The sequence below is a fragment of the Carlito syrichta genome, unplaced genomic scaffold, assembly GCF_000164805.1.
Source record: "Carlito syrichta isolate Samal-C Ts95f unplaced genomic scaffold, Tarsius_syrichta-2.0.1 Scaffold261395, whole genome shotgun sequence".
Taxonomy (NCBI): Eukaryota; Metazoa; Chordata; class Mammalia; order Primates; family Tarsiidae; genus Carlito; species Carlito syrichta.
The window spans coordinates 279,380-295,743 of NW_007205491.1; the positions used below are offsets into that span (position 1 = coordinate 279,380).

General features: G+C 48.0%; 1 protein-coding gene across 1 annotated transcript in view; it reads left to right on the top strand.

The window, feature by feature from the left end:
• Positions 1-16,364, top strand: part of ARRB1 (arrestin beta 1) — an 89,328-nt gene that overhangs the window by 51,161 nt on the left and 21,803 nt on the right. Inside the window, exons 2-3 of the mRNA XM_008052193.2 lie at positions 13,197-13,227; positions 15,420-15,480. Coding sequence (XP_008050384.1) covers positions 13,197-13,227; positions 15,420-15,480 — 92 coding nt within the window. The remainder of the gene's footprint in view (positions 1-13,196; positions 13,228-15,419; positions 15,481-16,364) is intronic.

Genomic DNA, 16,364 nt, shown 5'->3' on the forward strand with positions numbered 1-16,364 from the left:
AGTTGCCCAGGCTGGTCTTGAACCCCTGTGCTCAGGCAATCCTCTCACCTTGGCCTCCCAAAGTGCTGGGATTATAGGCATGAACCACCGCGCCCAGCAATATTTTTTTAAAGGTAGAAAGTTTTTCAAAAATTAATTTTAGAGCAACCCCTTCGGGTCTCCTCCCACTATGGGAACTTTTCTGTCCTCTCAATAAATCCTACTTTTAAAAAATTAATTTTAAAAAATCTTTACAAATATGGATGATAACCAGAAAAGTGAACCCATGAATGTGGTTAGGAGGCTTGGGAAAGTGCAGTCTGCCTAGAAGCCGGTGGGAAATTCCAAGCCCAGGAGCCAGACTTGGCCAGAGCTCCCCTCTCACTGCCCCTCACCATGCCTCAGGACTGCCAGACACTGCCCTGTGCCTAGGGAGCCATGGTGGATTTTGAGCCAGGATGAGACAGGAAGCGAGGCAGGAGCATCAGAAGCCTGGGTGCTCATCCCAGTCTGACTCTGGACACACCACGAATCTCTGTTTCCTGGCCCTGGTGTAAGACTCTTTTTTCCTTTGGGCTTTGATTTCTCCAGCTGGGAAATGAAGCAGGTTGTACTGTGATCCCCCGGGCTCCCTCAGGCTCCGGAAATCTGTGAAATGGGGTAACATTTCCTGCCTTCCTGCCTCCTTCCCCCTCCTGGGATGTCCTGAGAAGCAGGTGCACCGATGCCGGGGGAACAGACCGGCAGTGCTTTGACACACGGAGGGTTGTTGAATCCTGGCAGAGCAGACATGCCTGTACACAAATAACTGCTACCAGGGAGAATGCAGTAAGGGTCCTCGGAACCTCTTCACAGTCACTGCCACCTGCTCCTTACACCTCTCTGCTCCCTGATGGCTGTTCTCACACCCAGGAAAGTGGGTCAGAATGTAGGGCGGCTGCAACTGAGAGTGAATGCCCCTTGCATGGTCCTCGCCTTCCCAATTGAGTCATGACTGCTGTCAGGGGCAGGGATGGGGGAAAGTGATGGGGTTGAAGGCATCTCTGTGTCCAAAATACAGCCCTGGTGAGCCATCTCCTCCTCTCAAATGCCCATGTCTCCCCACTGCCTTCTGAATATGGTCCAAGTGCCTTAGCCTGGCATTCAAGGCCTTTCACAGCCTTCTCTCCCCTTCCAGCTCAAGAACTGCACATAGAGGCCCTCTGTGACTCTCTGGGGAGTGACTGGACAGTTCTCCAGTCCAGTCTCCTTCTCTCACACTCCTCTTCCCTCACCAGGTGGTTCACCATGCTCCGAGCACCTAATGGATGAACTCAGTTTCCCTTTCCAGGCCTCTGCCAGCAGTGCTATCGCCTCTTCTGCACCTCTGTGTGTTCTTCAAGATCCTCCTTATTCCTGCCTCCTCTCTTGAAGCCTTTCTCGATCCCCCAGATGCAACCAAACAATCTCACCTCTCAGGCAGTATTGTGAGTGGTGAGAAGTGTGGACTCTGTAGCCAGACTGGCATACTCCGATAACTAGCTCTGCCACTTACTTGCTGTGTGACAAGTAGGGCAGATTGTGTAACCTCTTTGCCTCTGTTTTCTCATCTGTGAAATGGGATGATAGTAGCAATTCTTCTAGGGTTGTTGAAGGAAGACATTAGTTAATATGTGTGACACACTTAAGGCAGTAACCACCTGGTTTCTCTCCAGGATGTGTTTTCTGAAGTTGATGGAAAATTGAGTAAATATCAGGACGTCTTCCCACATTCAGGGCTAAAAATGCATTCGTAGCATTTTCTTCTAATGTGACTTTTCTGGAACTCACAAAGGACTGATTTGTTCCCAGTGCTCTCTCAGTTCACTGGCAACGAATCCATATGCATGGATGGTCTTTTCGGTATGAGTTTTCTGATGTTGAGTGAGATGCGCTTTGTCTAAATGCTTTCCCCACATGGTCTACTCCCGGGGCCCCTCTCCTGAATGAGTTTTCTGATACTAGCTTTGTGATCTGGGCAAGCTATGGAGGGTCTCTGAGTCTGGGTGTCCCTTCTGAAAAACCAGAATATTTAGAAGGAATAAGATAATAATGTGTGTGAAGGGCTTAGCACAATGCCTGCATAGGGAAAGCTTCATGTATGGTGGCCACCTTTGTTGGTGGGTTTCTCTAGCTTGGCTGTGCTGTGGTCTTGTTCATGTGAGTGTCCCCAGAGCCTGGCACTGGTAGGGCCTGTGTGCACATTGAGTGGGCAAGTGGATGGTGATGGGATGATCATTGGTCAGAGCTGAGCATAGGTCTGTTTGGCATGTATCTGCTGTATTCTTGGTGCAGCCTGATGGTGGCTGTGACCCTGACCTGATGAATCATTTTCTAAGCCCAGTACCATTGCTCCTGACCACCAAACAGAAGTCCAGATAGAAGAAGACATCCCGGAGTTCACCCACCCAGAGATAAAGATCAGCACCAGTATCTTTTTACGTTTCATCCATTCTCACACTTGACTTCTTTCTTAAGGCATTCATTCAAAAATGTTCAACCTATGTTTATTTTTTAAGTGTTTGCTGTATCCTGGGTACCATGCTATGTCCCAGGAATCCCATGGCAATAACACAAGTAAGGTCATTAACCTCATTATGTTATAAAAGTGAAGCAGAGGGTATGTTATCAGATCATTGCAAAGGCATAGAAAGTACTGTGAATGGGGACATACTGGGTTGGAGTTGATGGAGGTGACACCTAACCCAGACTTGGGGAGAGTCAGGGAAGCCTTCTTGGAGAAAGAGACAGCTGAGCATTAGACACAGCTGGCCTGGGAAGGGATCTCAGGAATCAGAGATGTAGACTCTGGATTACAGTAAGTCCCGTACCTACAAACCTTTAAGTTGTGAACGTGCGTTCGCTTGTCCAGTCACTTAGATTAGTTCACATGTCTGGTGTACATTGTCATGTGCATGCATCCTTTTCTTTTTATTTTTTGAGTCAGAGTCTCACTGTCACCCAGGCTGGAGTGCAGTGGCATGCTCACAGCCACCACAGCCTTGACCTGCTGGCTCAGGTGATCCTTCTGCCTCAGCCTTCCAAATAACTGGAACTATAGGCACATGCCACCACGCCTGACTAATTTTTTCACGAGGTTTCACCAAGTTGCCCTGCCTGGTCTCCAACCCTGGGGTCAGGCGATCCTCTCCTCTCAGTCTCCCAAAGTGCTAGGATTACAGACTTGAGCCACCATGTCCAGCTAGTGCATCCTTTTTTTTCAAGGTCCTGTACTGTAAGAATTAAAATGTTTTCCTTATTTTTTGTGTTTTTTTAATGTAGTATTTGTGTGAAAAGTATTATAAACCTATTACAGTACAGTACTGTCTAGCCAATTGTGTTAGTCACGTACCTAAGCTAACTTTGTTGAACTTACAAACAAACTGGACTTATGAACATGCTCTTGGAAAGGAACTCGTTCATATGTAGGGCACTTACTGTATAAAATCACAGAACCAGAGACTCTTTTTTTTTTTTTTGAGTTGGAGTCTCACTCCATCCCCCAGGCTGGAGTGCAGTGGCATGCTCATGGCCACCCCAGAGCTGACCTGCTTGGGCTCCGGCGATGCTTCTGCCTCAGCCTTCCAAGTAGCTGGAACTACAGGTGCGTGCTACCACGCCGGACTAATTTTTTATTTATTGTAGTGACAAGGTCTCACCAAATTGCCTGGGCTGGTCTCGAATCTGTGTGCTCAGGAAGTCCACTCGCCTCGATCTCCCAAAATGCTTGGATTACAGGCTGAGTCATGGAGCCTGGTCTAACCAGAGACTCTTATATCAGGCATTCAGAGTTTAGCATCCAAATTTCCTCTACTTTACTTACTTTATGTTCCTCTAGACTCTCCTTTCTCTAAGACTTGAGGCATATCTATTTAGGGAGGCCCAAACATCTTTTTTATTTTTTGAGTCAGACTCCAGGCTGGAGTGCAGTGTCACCCTCATGGCTACCGCAGCCTTGACCTGCTGGGTTCAGGTGATCCTTCTGTCTCAACTTTCCAAGTAGCTGGTACTGCAGGCATGTGCCACCACACCTTGCTAAGTTTTTGATTTATTGTGGAGACAAAGTCTCGCCAAGTTGCCCAGGTTGTTCTTAAAGTCCTGGGCTCAGGTAGTCATCTTGCCCCCATCTCCCAAAGTGCTGGGATTACAGGTGTGAGCCACCATACCCTGCCCCAAGCATCTTTATAAAGTGAATTTGTACTCATGATACAACATGGAAGAATAAGAGCCATAAAGAAGTGGGTAGGGGGATGGAGTCTTCTTCAATCCCTGTGAATATTTAGGCAAGTTTTCTTTTCTTTCATTCTCTCTCTTAGTTTTTAGAAAAATTGAAATGATTCCATCCCATAATCTTTACACTTTTTGGTGCACAATTCAGTGGTTTTCAGTATATTCATAAGATTGTGTAACCATTACCACTATCCAATTCCAGAACACTTTCATCAACCCCCAATACACTCTGTCCCCATAGCAATCACTCCCCATCTCCCCCTCCCGCCAGCTTCTGGCAGCCACTAATCTACTTTCCATCTCTATCTATTTGCTTACTCTGAACATTTTGTGTCAGTGGAATCATCCAATATGTGGCTTTTGTGTCTGGCTTAATTTACTTAGCATAATATGTTCAGGATTCATCCATGTTGTAACAATGTTGTAGTACTCCATCACATTTTATGGTTGAGTAATATTCCATTGTATGTATAGACCATATCAAAAAATATATTAATTAGTTGATGGATATTGGGTTGCCCCCCAACTCTTTATGGCTATTTTGAATAATGCTGCTACAAACATTTATATACATGTTTTTGTGCAGAGATGTTTTTAATTCTCTTAGTTATATGCCCCAGAGTGGACTTGCTGGGTCATACTAACTCTACGTTTAAGTTTTTTTTTTTTAATTGTAGAGACAAGGTCTTGCCAAGTTTCCCAGGCTGATCTCAAACCCATGGGCTCAGCAATCCTCTCACCTCAGCCTCCCAAAGTGCTGAGATTACAGGCTGAGTCTGGCCTAAGTTTTTGAGGAATTGCCAAACTATTTTCCAAAACTGCTACACCATTTTGCATTCCCACCAGCTATGTATGGGAGTTCTAGTTTCTTCATATTCTTGTCAACACTTATTACTGTCCTTTTTTTATTATAGCCATCTTAGTGGATGTAAAGTATATCTTTGTGATTTTGATTTGCATTTCCCTGGTGAATAATAATGTTGAACATCTTTTCATGTTCTTATTGGCCACTTGTGTATCTTCTTTGGAGAAATGCCTATTCAAATAAATCCATTGCCAATCTTAAAATGGGACAATTTATGCTCTGGTTTCTCTTCAGAGCAAATGAATCTTTTGCCATATAAAAATGGGTCATTTAGCCGGCACGGAGGCTCACACCTATAATCCCAGCACTTTGGGAGATGGAAGTGAGAGGATTGCCTGAGCCAAGTTAGACCCTTACCTCACACCATGCATAAAAATTCACTCGGATTGATCAAAGACCTACATGAAAAGCAACAACTACAAAACTAAGAACAAAACATAATTGCTAATCTTCATGACTTTGGATCAGGCAATGGTTTCTTAGATATGACACCAAAAGCATAACCAACTAAAACAATAGGTAAAATTAAAGAACTTTTGTTTTGAAGGTTATCAAGAGATGAAAAGAACCCACAGAATGGAAAAAATATTTTCAAGTCATGTATTGGATAAAGGTCTAGTATCCAGTACATATAAAGAAAATTATAATTCAACAACAAGAACAGGCATGGTGGCTCATGCTTGTAATCCAGCACTTTGGGAGGCTGAGGTGGGAGGATTGCTTGAGCCCAGGAGTTCAAAATCAGCCCAGGCAACACAGTGAGACCTCATCTCTACTAAATATCAAAAAATTAGCCGGGCATGGTGGCATGTGCCTGTAAGTCTTAGCTATTTGGGAGACTGAGGCAGGAGGATGGCTTGGGCCCAGGAGGTTGAGGCTCCAGTGAGCCGTGATCATGTCACTGCACTCCAGTCTGGGCAACAGAGTGAGTCATTGACTAAAAAAAAAAAGCAACAACAAACAAGCAAATTACCCTTTTTTTTTTTTTGAGTTGGAGTCTCACTGTGTTGTCCAGGCTGGAATGCAGTGGCACTCTCACAGCTCACTGCTGCCTCAACCTGCTGTGCTCAGACGATTCATCCATCTCAGCCCTCCAAGTGGCTAGAACTACAGAAACCCACTGTCATGCCCGGTTAATTTTTTTATTTATTGCAAAGATGAGGTCTTGCCATGTTGCCAGGCTAGTCTTGGTGTGAGGTAAGGGTCTAACATAATTTTTTTGCATGTATATGTCCAGTTGTCCCAGCATCATTTATTGCAAAAAAACTGTTCTTTCCCCATTGACTTGTTTTGGTTCTTTTGTCAAAAAATCACTTGAGGCTGGGCATGGTGGCACATGCCTATTATCCCAGCACTTTGGGAGGCTGAGGCAGGTGGATAGCTTGAGTCCAGGAATTTGAGACCAGCCTGGGCAATATAGTGAGGCCCTGTCTCTACCAAAAAAACCAAACAAAATCAAAAAATTAGTTTGGAGTGTGCTACTTGAGATGCTGAGGTGGAAGGATCGCCTGAGCCCAGGAGGTTGAGGCTTCCATGAGCCATGATCATTGTGATCATTCCACTGCGCTCCAACCTAGACAACATAGTGAGACCCTGACTCAAAAAAATTAATTGATCATAGATATATGGGTTTAGTTCTGAACTCTCAATTCTGTTCCACTGATCTATGCGTCTGTCTTTATGACATTGCCACACAGTATCGATTATTGTAGCTTTGCAGTGAGTTTTTAAATTGGGAAGTGTGAGTCCTTTAACTTGGTTCTATTTTTTTCAAGATTATTTTGAGTATCAGATTCCTTGCATTTCCTTATGAATTTTAGGATCATTTTGTCAGTTTCTGTAAAAAAGTCAGCTGGGATTTTGATAAGGATTGCACTGACTCTGTAGATCAATTAGGGAAGTATTGCCATCTTAACAACATGAAGTCTTATGTTTCTTTTGGGTATTTATTGAATATAAAGTTGAGCTCAACTGGGTGTGGTGGCTCACGCCTGTAATCCCAGCACTTTGGGAGGATGACACGAGAGGATTGCCTGAGTCCACAGGTTCGAGACCAGCCTGGGCAACATGGTGAGACTTCGTCTCCACAACAAATAAAAAAAATTAGCTGGGTGTGGTGGCTCACGGCTGTGGTTACAGCTACTTGGAAGGCTGAGGTGGAAGGATTGCCTGAGTCCAGCAGGGCTGAGGCTGTGGTGGCTGTGAGTGTGCCACTGCACTTTAGCCTGGGCAACAGAGTTATACTCCGACTCAAAAATAAATAAATAAGTACATAAAATGCATAAATAAAGTTGAGCTCATGCCAAATGTATTGTTCTGATTCCAGACTTATTCTGCTTAATATTCCATGATAGACATCTCCTTGTTATGAGAGATAAACCTAATTTCGGTGCTATGTGATGCTCCATTGTTTAAGTCGTATCATACAGAATTATAGACGCTTGTTTTTGGGTAATCTATCTTGGAAGGTACTTCATTTGTGACGCAGCCCTCTTCCTGACAGGCACAAGGGGACACTGGGAAAACCGATGACTCACAGAAAAGCAGCAAAATTTTAGTGTCAAAGATGATTAACAGGTACCCCATGGTGCTGATGGGAAATGGTGCTCCCCGGAGAAGACAACATGCTGGTTGATGGAACGTTGACCTGCCTGTCTTCCTGGCAGCACCACCCTGATGGAACAGAATCATAAAACAACATCCAGCAGGTTGCACAGTTACTGACAGGATGTGTTTGGGTTAGGCATGCTTTCCTAGAACAGTGGCTTTTAAACGTTTTATAATTTGTAGCATGCAATTCATTTCACATTATAACTCAAGCACACACACATTAACCCAAAACAAAAGTTTTATGAAAGAATTCTTTTTATACCAGCCAGGAGAAACTTGTCTGCTGCAGTAACAATCAACCCCAAAATTTTAGTGATGCAAGAGATTTCTCTCCTATGCTACGTGTCTATCATGTAGTAGGAGAGCCCTGGGATTTAGGTTGATGAAAGTCATTGCTGGATTCCGTGGCAGAGGAAACAGCGTGGTAGGCAAAAGCCTGATCTGCCCAAAGATGTCTCTGTCCCAATCCTTAGAACCTATGAATATCATATGTTACATGGCAGAGGGTAATACGGTTGCAGGTGGAATTGAGGTTGCTAATCAACTGACCTTAACATAGGGCGATTGTGCTGTGTTGTCCAGATGGTATCCCAAGGGTCTTTAAAAGTGGAAGAGGGAGGCAGAAGAGGAGATCAGAGCAATGCATTGTGATAAGAACTCAACCTGGGCCGGATGTGTTGGCTCAAGCCTGTAATCCCAGCACTTTGGGAGGCCAAGGCAAGATTGCCTGAGCTCGCAGGTTTGAGACCAGCCTGGGCAACATGGTGAGACCTCATCTCTACAATAAATTAAAAAATTGGCTGGGTATGGTTGTGCACACCTGCAGTTCCGACTACTTGGAAGGCTGAGGTGGAAGGATCGCTGGAGCCCAGAAAGTCAATGCTGGGGTGGCTGTGAGCGTGCCACTGCACTCCAGCCTGGGCGATGGAGTGAGACTCCAACTCAAAAAAAAAGAAAAACAAAAAAACCCATCCTGCTTTTTTTTTTGGCTTTGAAGACATAGGCATGGTCCATGAGTCAAAAAATGTGAGCGACCTCTGGAAGCTGTGAAGGGCAGGGAGATGGATTTGCCTCTAGAGCCCCCAGTAAGGAGTGTGTCCCTGCTGATACCTTGATTTTAGCCCATTTTGTGCTTCTGAATGACAGAACTGTAAGACAATACATTTGCATTGTTTTGACCCACTAAGTTTGTGGTAATTTGTTATAGCAATCATAGAAAACTAATACAGAGGGCATGGGGAATTAAGCACCAGCACTTAAATGCATGTGTCTGGAAGTGACAAGTAGCATTTCATCATCATTATTATTATTATTTTTTGAGTTGGAGTCTCACTCTGTCAATCAGGCTGGAGGGCAGTAGCACGCTCCCCGCCACTGCAGTCTCGACCTGCTGGGCTCAGGCAATCCTTCCGCCTCAGCCTTCCAAGTAGCTGGAACTACAGGCACGCACCACCATGCCTGGCTAATGTTTTGATTTATTGTAGAGATGAGGTCTCGCCAGGCTGGTCTTGAACCTGTGGGCTCAGGCAATCCTCTCACCTTGGCCTCCCAAAGTGTTGGGATTATAGATGTGAGCCACTGTGCCCGTCCCCAAGTAGCTTTTCTATTCACATTTCATTGGCCTGAGCAAGCCACATGGGCATACCTAAGTTCATAGGAAGCCAGATATTGGTGACTATAGCAGTATCTATTATACCACTGCTACCTGTGGTGCTTACTCCAATTTTCTGTTCTGTTTATTCTACTCCATTCTATTCTGTTCTATCCTATTCTAGTTTTTTTTTTTTGTAGTTTTCAGGGTACAATCTTTTACCTTCTGGGGTAAATTTATTCCTGGGTATTTCATTTTTTGATGCTATTGTTAATGGCACTGTTTTCTTAGTTTCCTTTTTGCATTGTTCATTGATAGTATATAGAAACACAACATATATTTACATGTTTTTAAAATTGATTTATTTATTATAAAGATGTGGGGTTAATTTCACTAAAAACCAAAAAATCCCTTAATTTGGTTGTGTTACCAACTAGCGGGGTGTGACCCCTGATCTGGAAAACACTCCACAAATCCTCTTCTGCCCATGCCCTCATGGACCGCATGGCGCACCTAGGCGTGTGACACACCTAGGCATAGCTGATTGGCCCAGGTGTGGGACACCTGACCAAAGCTGACGAATCAAATTCCTCTCCTGGGAGTTTGGAATTGGGCCATTCAGCCAGTCAGCAGGGGGAAGCTGAGTGAGAGGCAGAGTGGACACAGGTTCGGAGGGAGAGTCACAGCCAGCCAAAGGATGGAGGAGCAGGAAAGCTCTGAGTAAGCAGAGAGAACCGGTCCACTGAGACGATGGAGCAGCCGCACAGAGAGCAGTGCCGCTGGGCGAACACGCAGCCCCGGGAGGAGAGGAGGGGAGAGACGGCAACCGCCTGAGCCTCAGATGGCGGCCCAGGGGCTGGCTCCCACGCGTTCCACCTGCTCAGCCTTCCCGTGAGCTTTTTGCCTCCTTATGGAACCCCCTGCCCCTTTTCTTGAGCTGCCTTCGGGTGTGGGGTGGCTCCTGTTTGTGCCTCCAGTGAGCCTTCATCAGCTAGAACATCACTGGCATTTCTCCTACGGGCACCCAGCTGTGGCTTTGAAGATCCGCCTGGGGGCATGGATGGGACTGGGGGTGACCAGACCCGCCTCCCGCAGCTTGGAAGTATAGCTGTGACTCCACTTGGGCATCTGTGTCTGCTCCCTAGAGTGGACGGGCAGGGCCGTCCATGCAGTGCTACATGTGTGGGGGTCCCTGTAGACTAGAAACACTCCCACAGAGATCTCTTTCTGACAGTGTTAGGGTTGGGAAGCCAGCGGAGTCTTTTTCAGGAAGGGCTTGGCAGTGTGACAGAGTGGAAAAGACACGGGCTTCAGAGACAGGCGGACCACAGTTTACCTCTGTGAGCCTCGCCGTCCTTGACTCGGAAACGGGACTGTTGTCAGGGTCAGCTGTGTTCTAGGAAAAATACTTAAAGTCCTGACTAGGGCACACATACTCTCGGGGAGTGCGGCAGCTGCTGTTGTTGTTTGAGGAAACCATCTGAGTCTTGCTTCCTGAAGGAGGTGGCCCTGGTGCCGATTCAGTCAGTGGCAGGTCATTCCCCACAGCTGGCTGCGCTTCCTGTCCCCATCCACCCTCTCTCTCCCCCTTGCTGCTCTGATGTCCTCATCTCCCCCCCACTTCTGTTATTCCTGATGTGGATGAAAACACCCGCTTTAGGAAGGCAGCAGGGTTGACGTGAAGCACCCAGCCTCTGCAGGGAGGAAGACGGAGTTGGGTGTAAATCCTGACTGAGTTTTTGCTTGCTGTGTGTTCCTAGGCAAACTGCTGCATATCTCTGAGCCTCGAGTTAGCTCTCTGTAAAATGGATGCCATAATATGCATTTCATAATATGCAGTTATGAGAACTCAATAAATGCTAATTCCACCTTCCCTCCTTCCCCTCTTGAAGTCGGTCCTCTTGGCCTGGCTAGAGTACCCTTCCCTCCTCCCAGCAGTTCCTGGAATGACTTTCCCTGACTCAGGCGTTTGTGGCCTCTCCTGTCCCTCAGAGCCTGGGCTCCCGAGGTCTCTGGAAGCAAGTAGGGTGCCTGTGGCCCGTGCCGCTTTTCTGGTCTCCTCTGGAGGTCTAGCCCCAGCTTGAGAGCTGTTGCTTCAAACCGTGTGATCTGTGTGTTTTCTCACTTTAGCAATTATCACACCCCAGCTGTCTGTGGCATCTTCACACTCCAAACACTAATAAATATTTATGAGAAGGAGAAAAGCCCAGGCCTCCCATGGGAAATAGGGGAGGGATGCGCCAGGCTCTTCTTAGCAAGCAATGCAGAGATGCATCAGTGGTCCCTGGGGGCTCCAGAAGGGAGTGTGGGGGTGGGCGGAGCCGGGGTTATGTAGGCAGTTAGAGCCTTGTTCGCCTTCCCTTCTCATGGGCGGGGGTGGCCATCTCTATGCATGGTGGGCCTCCCATTGGGTCCACCCAGGCACCTGCTAGACCCCTGCTCCTGGGGGAGGGTTGGGTGGGCATCCCTCTCACTTTGTGTGGGCTGGCTCCATCTCTCTGCTCTTTGGTTTCTTTTATCCATCCCTCATTCTTTTATTTTCACCCATCCCCTCCAGGGCCTGTGTTCCTGTCCACCCTTCCCCCCCCAACATCTTTTCTCATCTCTGGGTCTCTGTCTCTATCACGCATGGACGTTTCTTCTCTCCCTCCTGACAATTACTCTGAAGAATTCTGGAGCTCAGTGATGGAGGGTGGGTGGGTGGGTGGGGGTCTCAGGCTCCCCGGTCCAGGTGAGAGAAGAGGAGCTCCAGGAGGAAAGTAAGAACTTCTCAAGAGTCGAGGACTGTATCTTGACCTGACTGTGTCCAGTGCTCTGCTGGTGACTATAGGCACATCCCCTTCCTTTGCTGGGCCTCAGTTTCTTAAGCAAGCAAGGCAGTTGATTCTTTCATGAGTTCATTCATTTACCTGTTCAGCTAATATTTGTTTGCTTGCTACCGGCCATCCATTAACACGTTGTACAATGACTGCGGTGCCGTTCTGGGTGTTTGTGGTAGATACATCAGTGGACGAGAGAGATGAAGGTTCCTGCCCTTGTGGAGTGACATGCAAGCAGAAGCATAGTAAACAAGTCAATTATGTGGTAGGGTAGAAAGTGGTGACTGCTATGGGGTGAAGAAGCGTGGAGCAGGAGAAGGATGGGGGGCCCTGAGAGCAGCAGGTTGAAGCATCATAAGTCAGTGGGAGCCAGGCAGGGTGTCACGTGCCTGTAGTCCCAGCTACTCTGGAGGCTGAGGTAGAAGGATCTCCTGAGCCCAGAAGGAAGTCGAGACTGTGGTGAGCTGTGATCATGCCACTGCACTCCAAGCATGGGTGACAGGGTGGGACGTCAGCTCACAATCAATGAATAAATAAAATAAAAATTTAATGGTTGAAAAAAGATTAGAAAAAAAAGTCAGTGGGGTTGGGCAAGCAGCTGGAGCGTGGGGAGCAGGGGCGTGACCTGCAGGAGAGAACTGCCAGAGCAAAGGCTTTGAGGCAGGAGTCACCATGGTGTGTTTGAGAAAATGCCAGGGGCTGTGACTGGAGAGGAGAGAGGGAGAAGAGGAGGTCATGTCGGGAGGTGGAGGAGGCCAGGGCAGATCACACAGACCTTCCAGGGCACCAGGCTTTTCCTCTCTTGGGCTTAGAGAATTTACCCTTGGAAAGACTCCCTCAGCCTCCCTGTGAAGAACCGAATGCAAGGGGGCTGTGGCGCAGCCCAGGAGAGCTATGCTGGCGACAGTGGTGGCTTAGCCGTGGAGATGGTAAGGGCTGGTGATGTGGGTGTTGTCCGCTGTCAAGCTCGCGGGATGCCCGTCAGTCACTCCAGGCTGGGTCCTGGTCCTGCCTCAGGTGGCCTTCAGGAGCCTGCCCGGGGTGGGATACGCGGACCTGGCCTGACCCCTCTTTCTCTCCACAGAGTGTTCAAGAAGGCGAGCCCGAATGGAAAGGTGAGTCTCCAGCAGCCACGCCAGCTCCTCCCTGACCCCAGACTCTGGTGTTCTTTTCTGGGACAGCAGAGGAAATGACATCTCTACCGAAGCGCACACCTCTGCGGGAGGGGGCAGACGTGGCTTCCTGTCTAAGGGGTGAAACAGCTGTGTCCTTAGGTGCCCTGGGTCTGAAGGAGGAGGGGCCCTCTCAGAAAACTTTCTGTCTTTGAGTGGGGTGAGGGGTACAACTATCCTGGGCTTTAGGGACCCCAGGTCTGGTGTGGAGAGAGACTTCAATGTGACCCAATGCCACCTCCATATCCAGGGCTGCTCCCAGGGCCTGTCCCCTCTTTTTCCTTCCTGCAGGCCCCATCCTACTTCTCTCTCAGTTCAGCAAATAGGCATTACTGACATCCTTCCATGCCAGGTGTGGGCCAAGTCTAGTGGGGACTAGGTAGGGGAGACTGAGATGAACCTGATAGCGGAGGCAGACACGGAGATCGATCATTTCAACATGAGGTGACGAGTGTGAGATGCAGGGGCTTCAGAGGCTGCGGGACCCGGCCTGGTCAGCGACAGCTTCTTTCGGCCGGGCTGTGTTTCCAGGCAAGGCGAGGTGAAAAGGGGCATCCTGGCAGGAACGTAAACATGTAGGAAGTGTGGGGGCATCCCAGGCAGCTGGGTCTCAGAGTGGCAGGAGGGAGGCAGAGGGCTGGGAGCTGCAGGGCTTGGCCACAGGGAGCCCCTGGCTGGGCTTAAGATCTTGAACTCCTGGCCTAGGTTGGCAAATAGCTCATGGTCCTGCCTCAGAGATGCTTCCACAGCCGCCTTCTGCGCCCACACCAGACGCCACCGATCGCCATTTATCACTCTTTTTCTGCTGCATCAAGATCCCATTTTAGATTCCTTCTCAGTCCAGGGCCCGGGGCGATCAGAGTTGGCACTTGGAATAAAACCCATTCGTCATCCTTACTTCGGGTCACTGAGGAATCATGGAAGGGTTTTGGGCCAGAGCAGCATGGTTCGATGAGCATTTTGGGATGACCAGTCTGGCTAAGGTGGGGAGAATGGCTCGGAGCGCGTGAGGCTGCTGGCAGCAGAGCTTTAAGGGGCTGGTGTGGGCCAGGCAAGCGTGGCTGTGGGGCTGGAGAGGGAGAGATTTGAGAAATATGATGGGAGTAGAGTCATCGGGATGGAGAGATTGTTGAGGAGCAGAGGATGACTCTCTGGATTTGTCTTTGAGCCGCTGGAATTCTCACTTGCGGATTTTCCCTGATTCTTCACTACCTCAAAAAGCAAGTCTTCATATGCAAAAATGACAAGCTTGTGAGGCAGTGCATTTGATAGCTAGAACTAACCATTCCACCATGTATATATACTTTAAAACATTGTGCTGTGCATGTCAAATAACATATAATTTTATATGTTAATTTAACAGGCACAATGGTTCACGCCTATAATCCTAGCACTTTGAGAGGCTGAGGCAGGAGGATTGCTTGAGCCTAGTACTTTGAGACCAGCCTGGGCAACATAGCAAGACCTTGTCTCTACAAAGAAATAAAAATTTAAAAAATGAGCTAGGCATGGTGGTACATACCTATAGTCCTAGCTACTCGGGAGGCTGAAGCAGATTCTATGAGCCCAGGAGGTGGAGTCTTTGGTGAGCCTCTGCACTTCAGCCTGGGCGACAGAGTGAGACCCTGACTCAAAAAAAATGTCAATTTAAAAAAGTAAATTAAATCGAAAAAAGAAGTCAAGGCCTCATATAAGTAGATCTCTGCCAGGCTGCATGGGGCAAGGAGCAGTTGAAGGTCATAGCGCAGGAGTTCAGAGCTCCTGAGTGCTTAGTGGTCCAGCGTGCCTTACCCTCTGAGATGCCTGACTCCTGCTTGCTTGTTTCTCCATCCCCGGTGGGACTTGTCATGAGGATTGCTCCAGGCTTCAGTGTTCTCATCTGTAAAACAGGAACAAAAATGATTTCTGCATAGGGCTTTGGGGGGAAGTAGTACTTTCATCTTTTTATAAGGGTTTGCTAATTAGTGAGGGGTGACTGAGGGCAGGGGTGAGGGCCTAAGTCCAGTTAGGATTTTGACAAGGGTTAGGAACGGGTCTGGAGTTTCAGGGGCAGCTGCCAGGGTTTCCTCTGGGACAGGAGCCAGTGTCCTCCAGGCCACCATCTGCTAACATCTTCTTGCCTCTTCTCTCCCCAGCTCACCGTCTATCTGGGAAAGCGGGACTTTGTGGACCACATTGACCTCGTGGACCCTGTGGGTGAGTCCCTGGAGGGCGGGAGGAGGGTGAGAAGAAGGTGGGGCTGGCCAGGCCTCATAGAAGTAACCCACAGCTTTCTGGAGGGGGCTGGTGAGGAGAATGGGGTGATTGACTTCCTGCTTCAAGCAGCAAGCGATTACTGATCAGCTACTTTTCCAGTCAAGTGAGAACTGTAAGAAGATGTTGTAGGAAGTACTGAGGAAGGAAACAGGCGTCCTGATGATGAGGAGGGAATGACAGTAGCAGCCACTGCGTACTGTGAGGTTTATTACGTAGCAGAAAGTGGGGATAGCTACGATTACTTTGCAGACAAGGAGAGTGAGGCACAGAGAGGCTCACTGACTTGCTCAAGGTCACAGAGCTGGTGGGTAGAGGAGCCTGGTTCAAACTTGGCCTTGTGGCTCCACAGAAATCCTTTGTTCTGCTGCCTCCTGATGGCAAAGGGTAAGAGACAGAGGGGAAAGCTTCTTGGGGCTCAGGAAATGAGAGCCGTCCTCATCTACATGGGGGTCCTGCCAGTGACTGAAGCTACCTTCCGAGGTCTTGTTCAAGTTCAGGGTTTTGCAACCTCTGCACTCTTGACGTTTTTGGGTTGGATAATTCTTTGCTGGCGGGACCTGTCATATGTGTTATGGGATGCATGGTGACCTCTACCCATGTAATGCCAAGTACCTCCCACTCCAGTGATGACAACCCAAAATTTCTTTAGGCTCTGCCAGAAAAATTGCTGATTAAGAATCGCTGCTTTCATTGGAAGTCTTAGCTTCGCTGCCCCTTCTCATGACTGAAGGAGGGAGGCCCAGAATGAGCCCTGTTTTCACAGATGAGCACAGCGGAGCCCCAGAGAGATTCAGTGATGTTCTTTTTTTTTTTTTTTTTTTTTT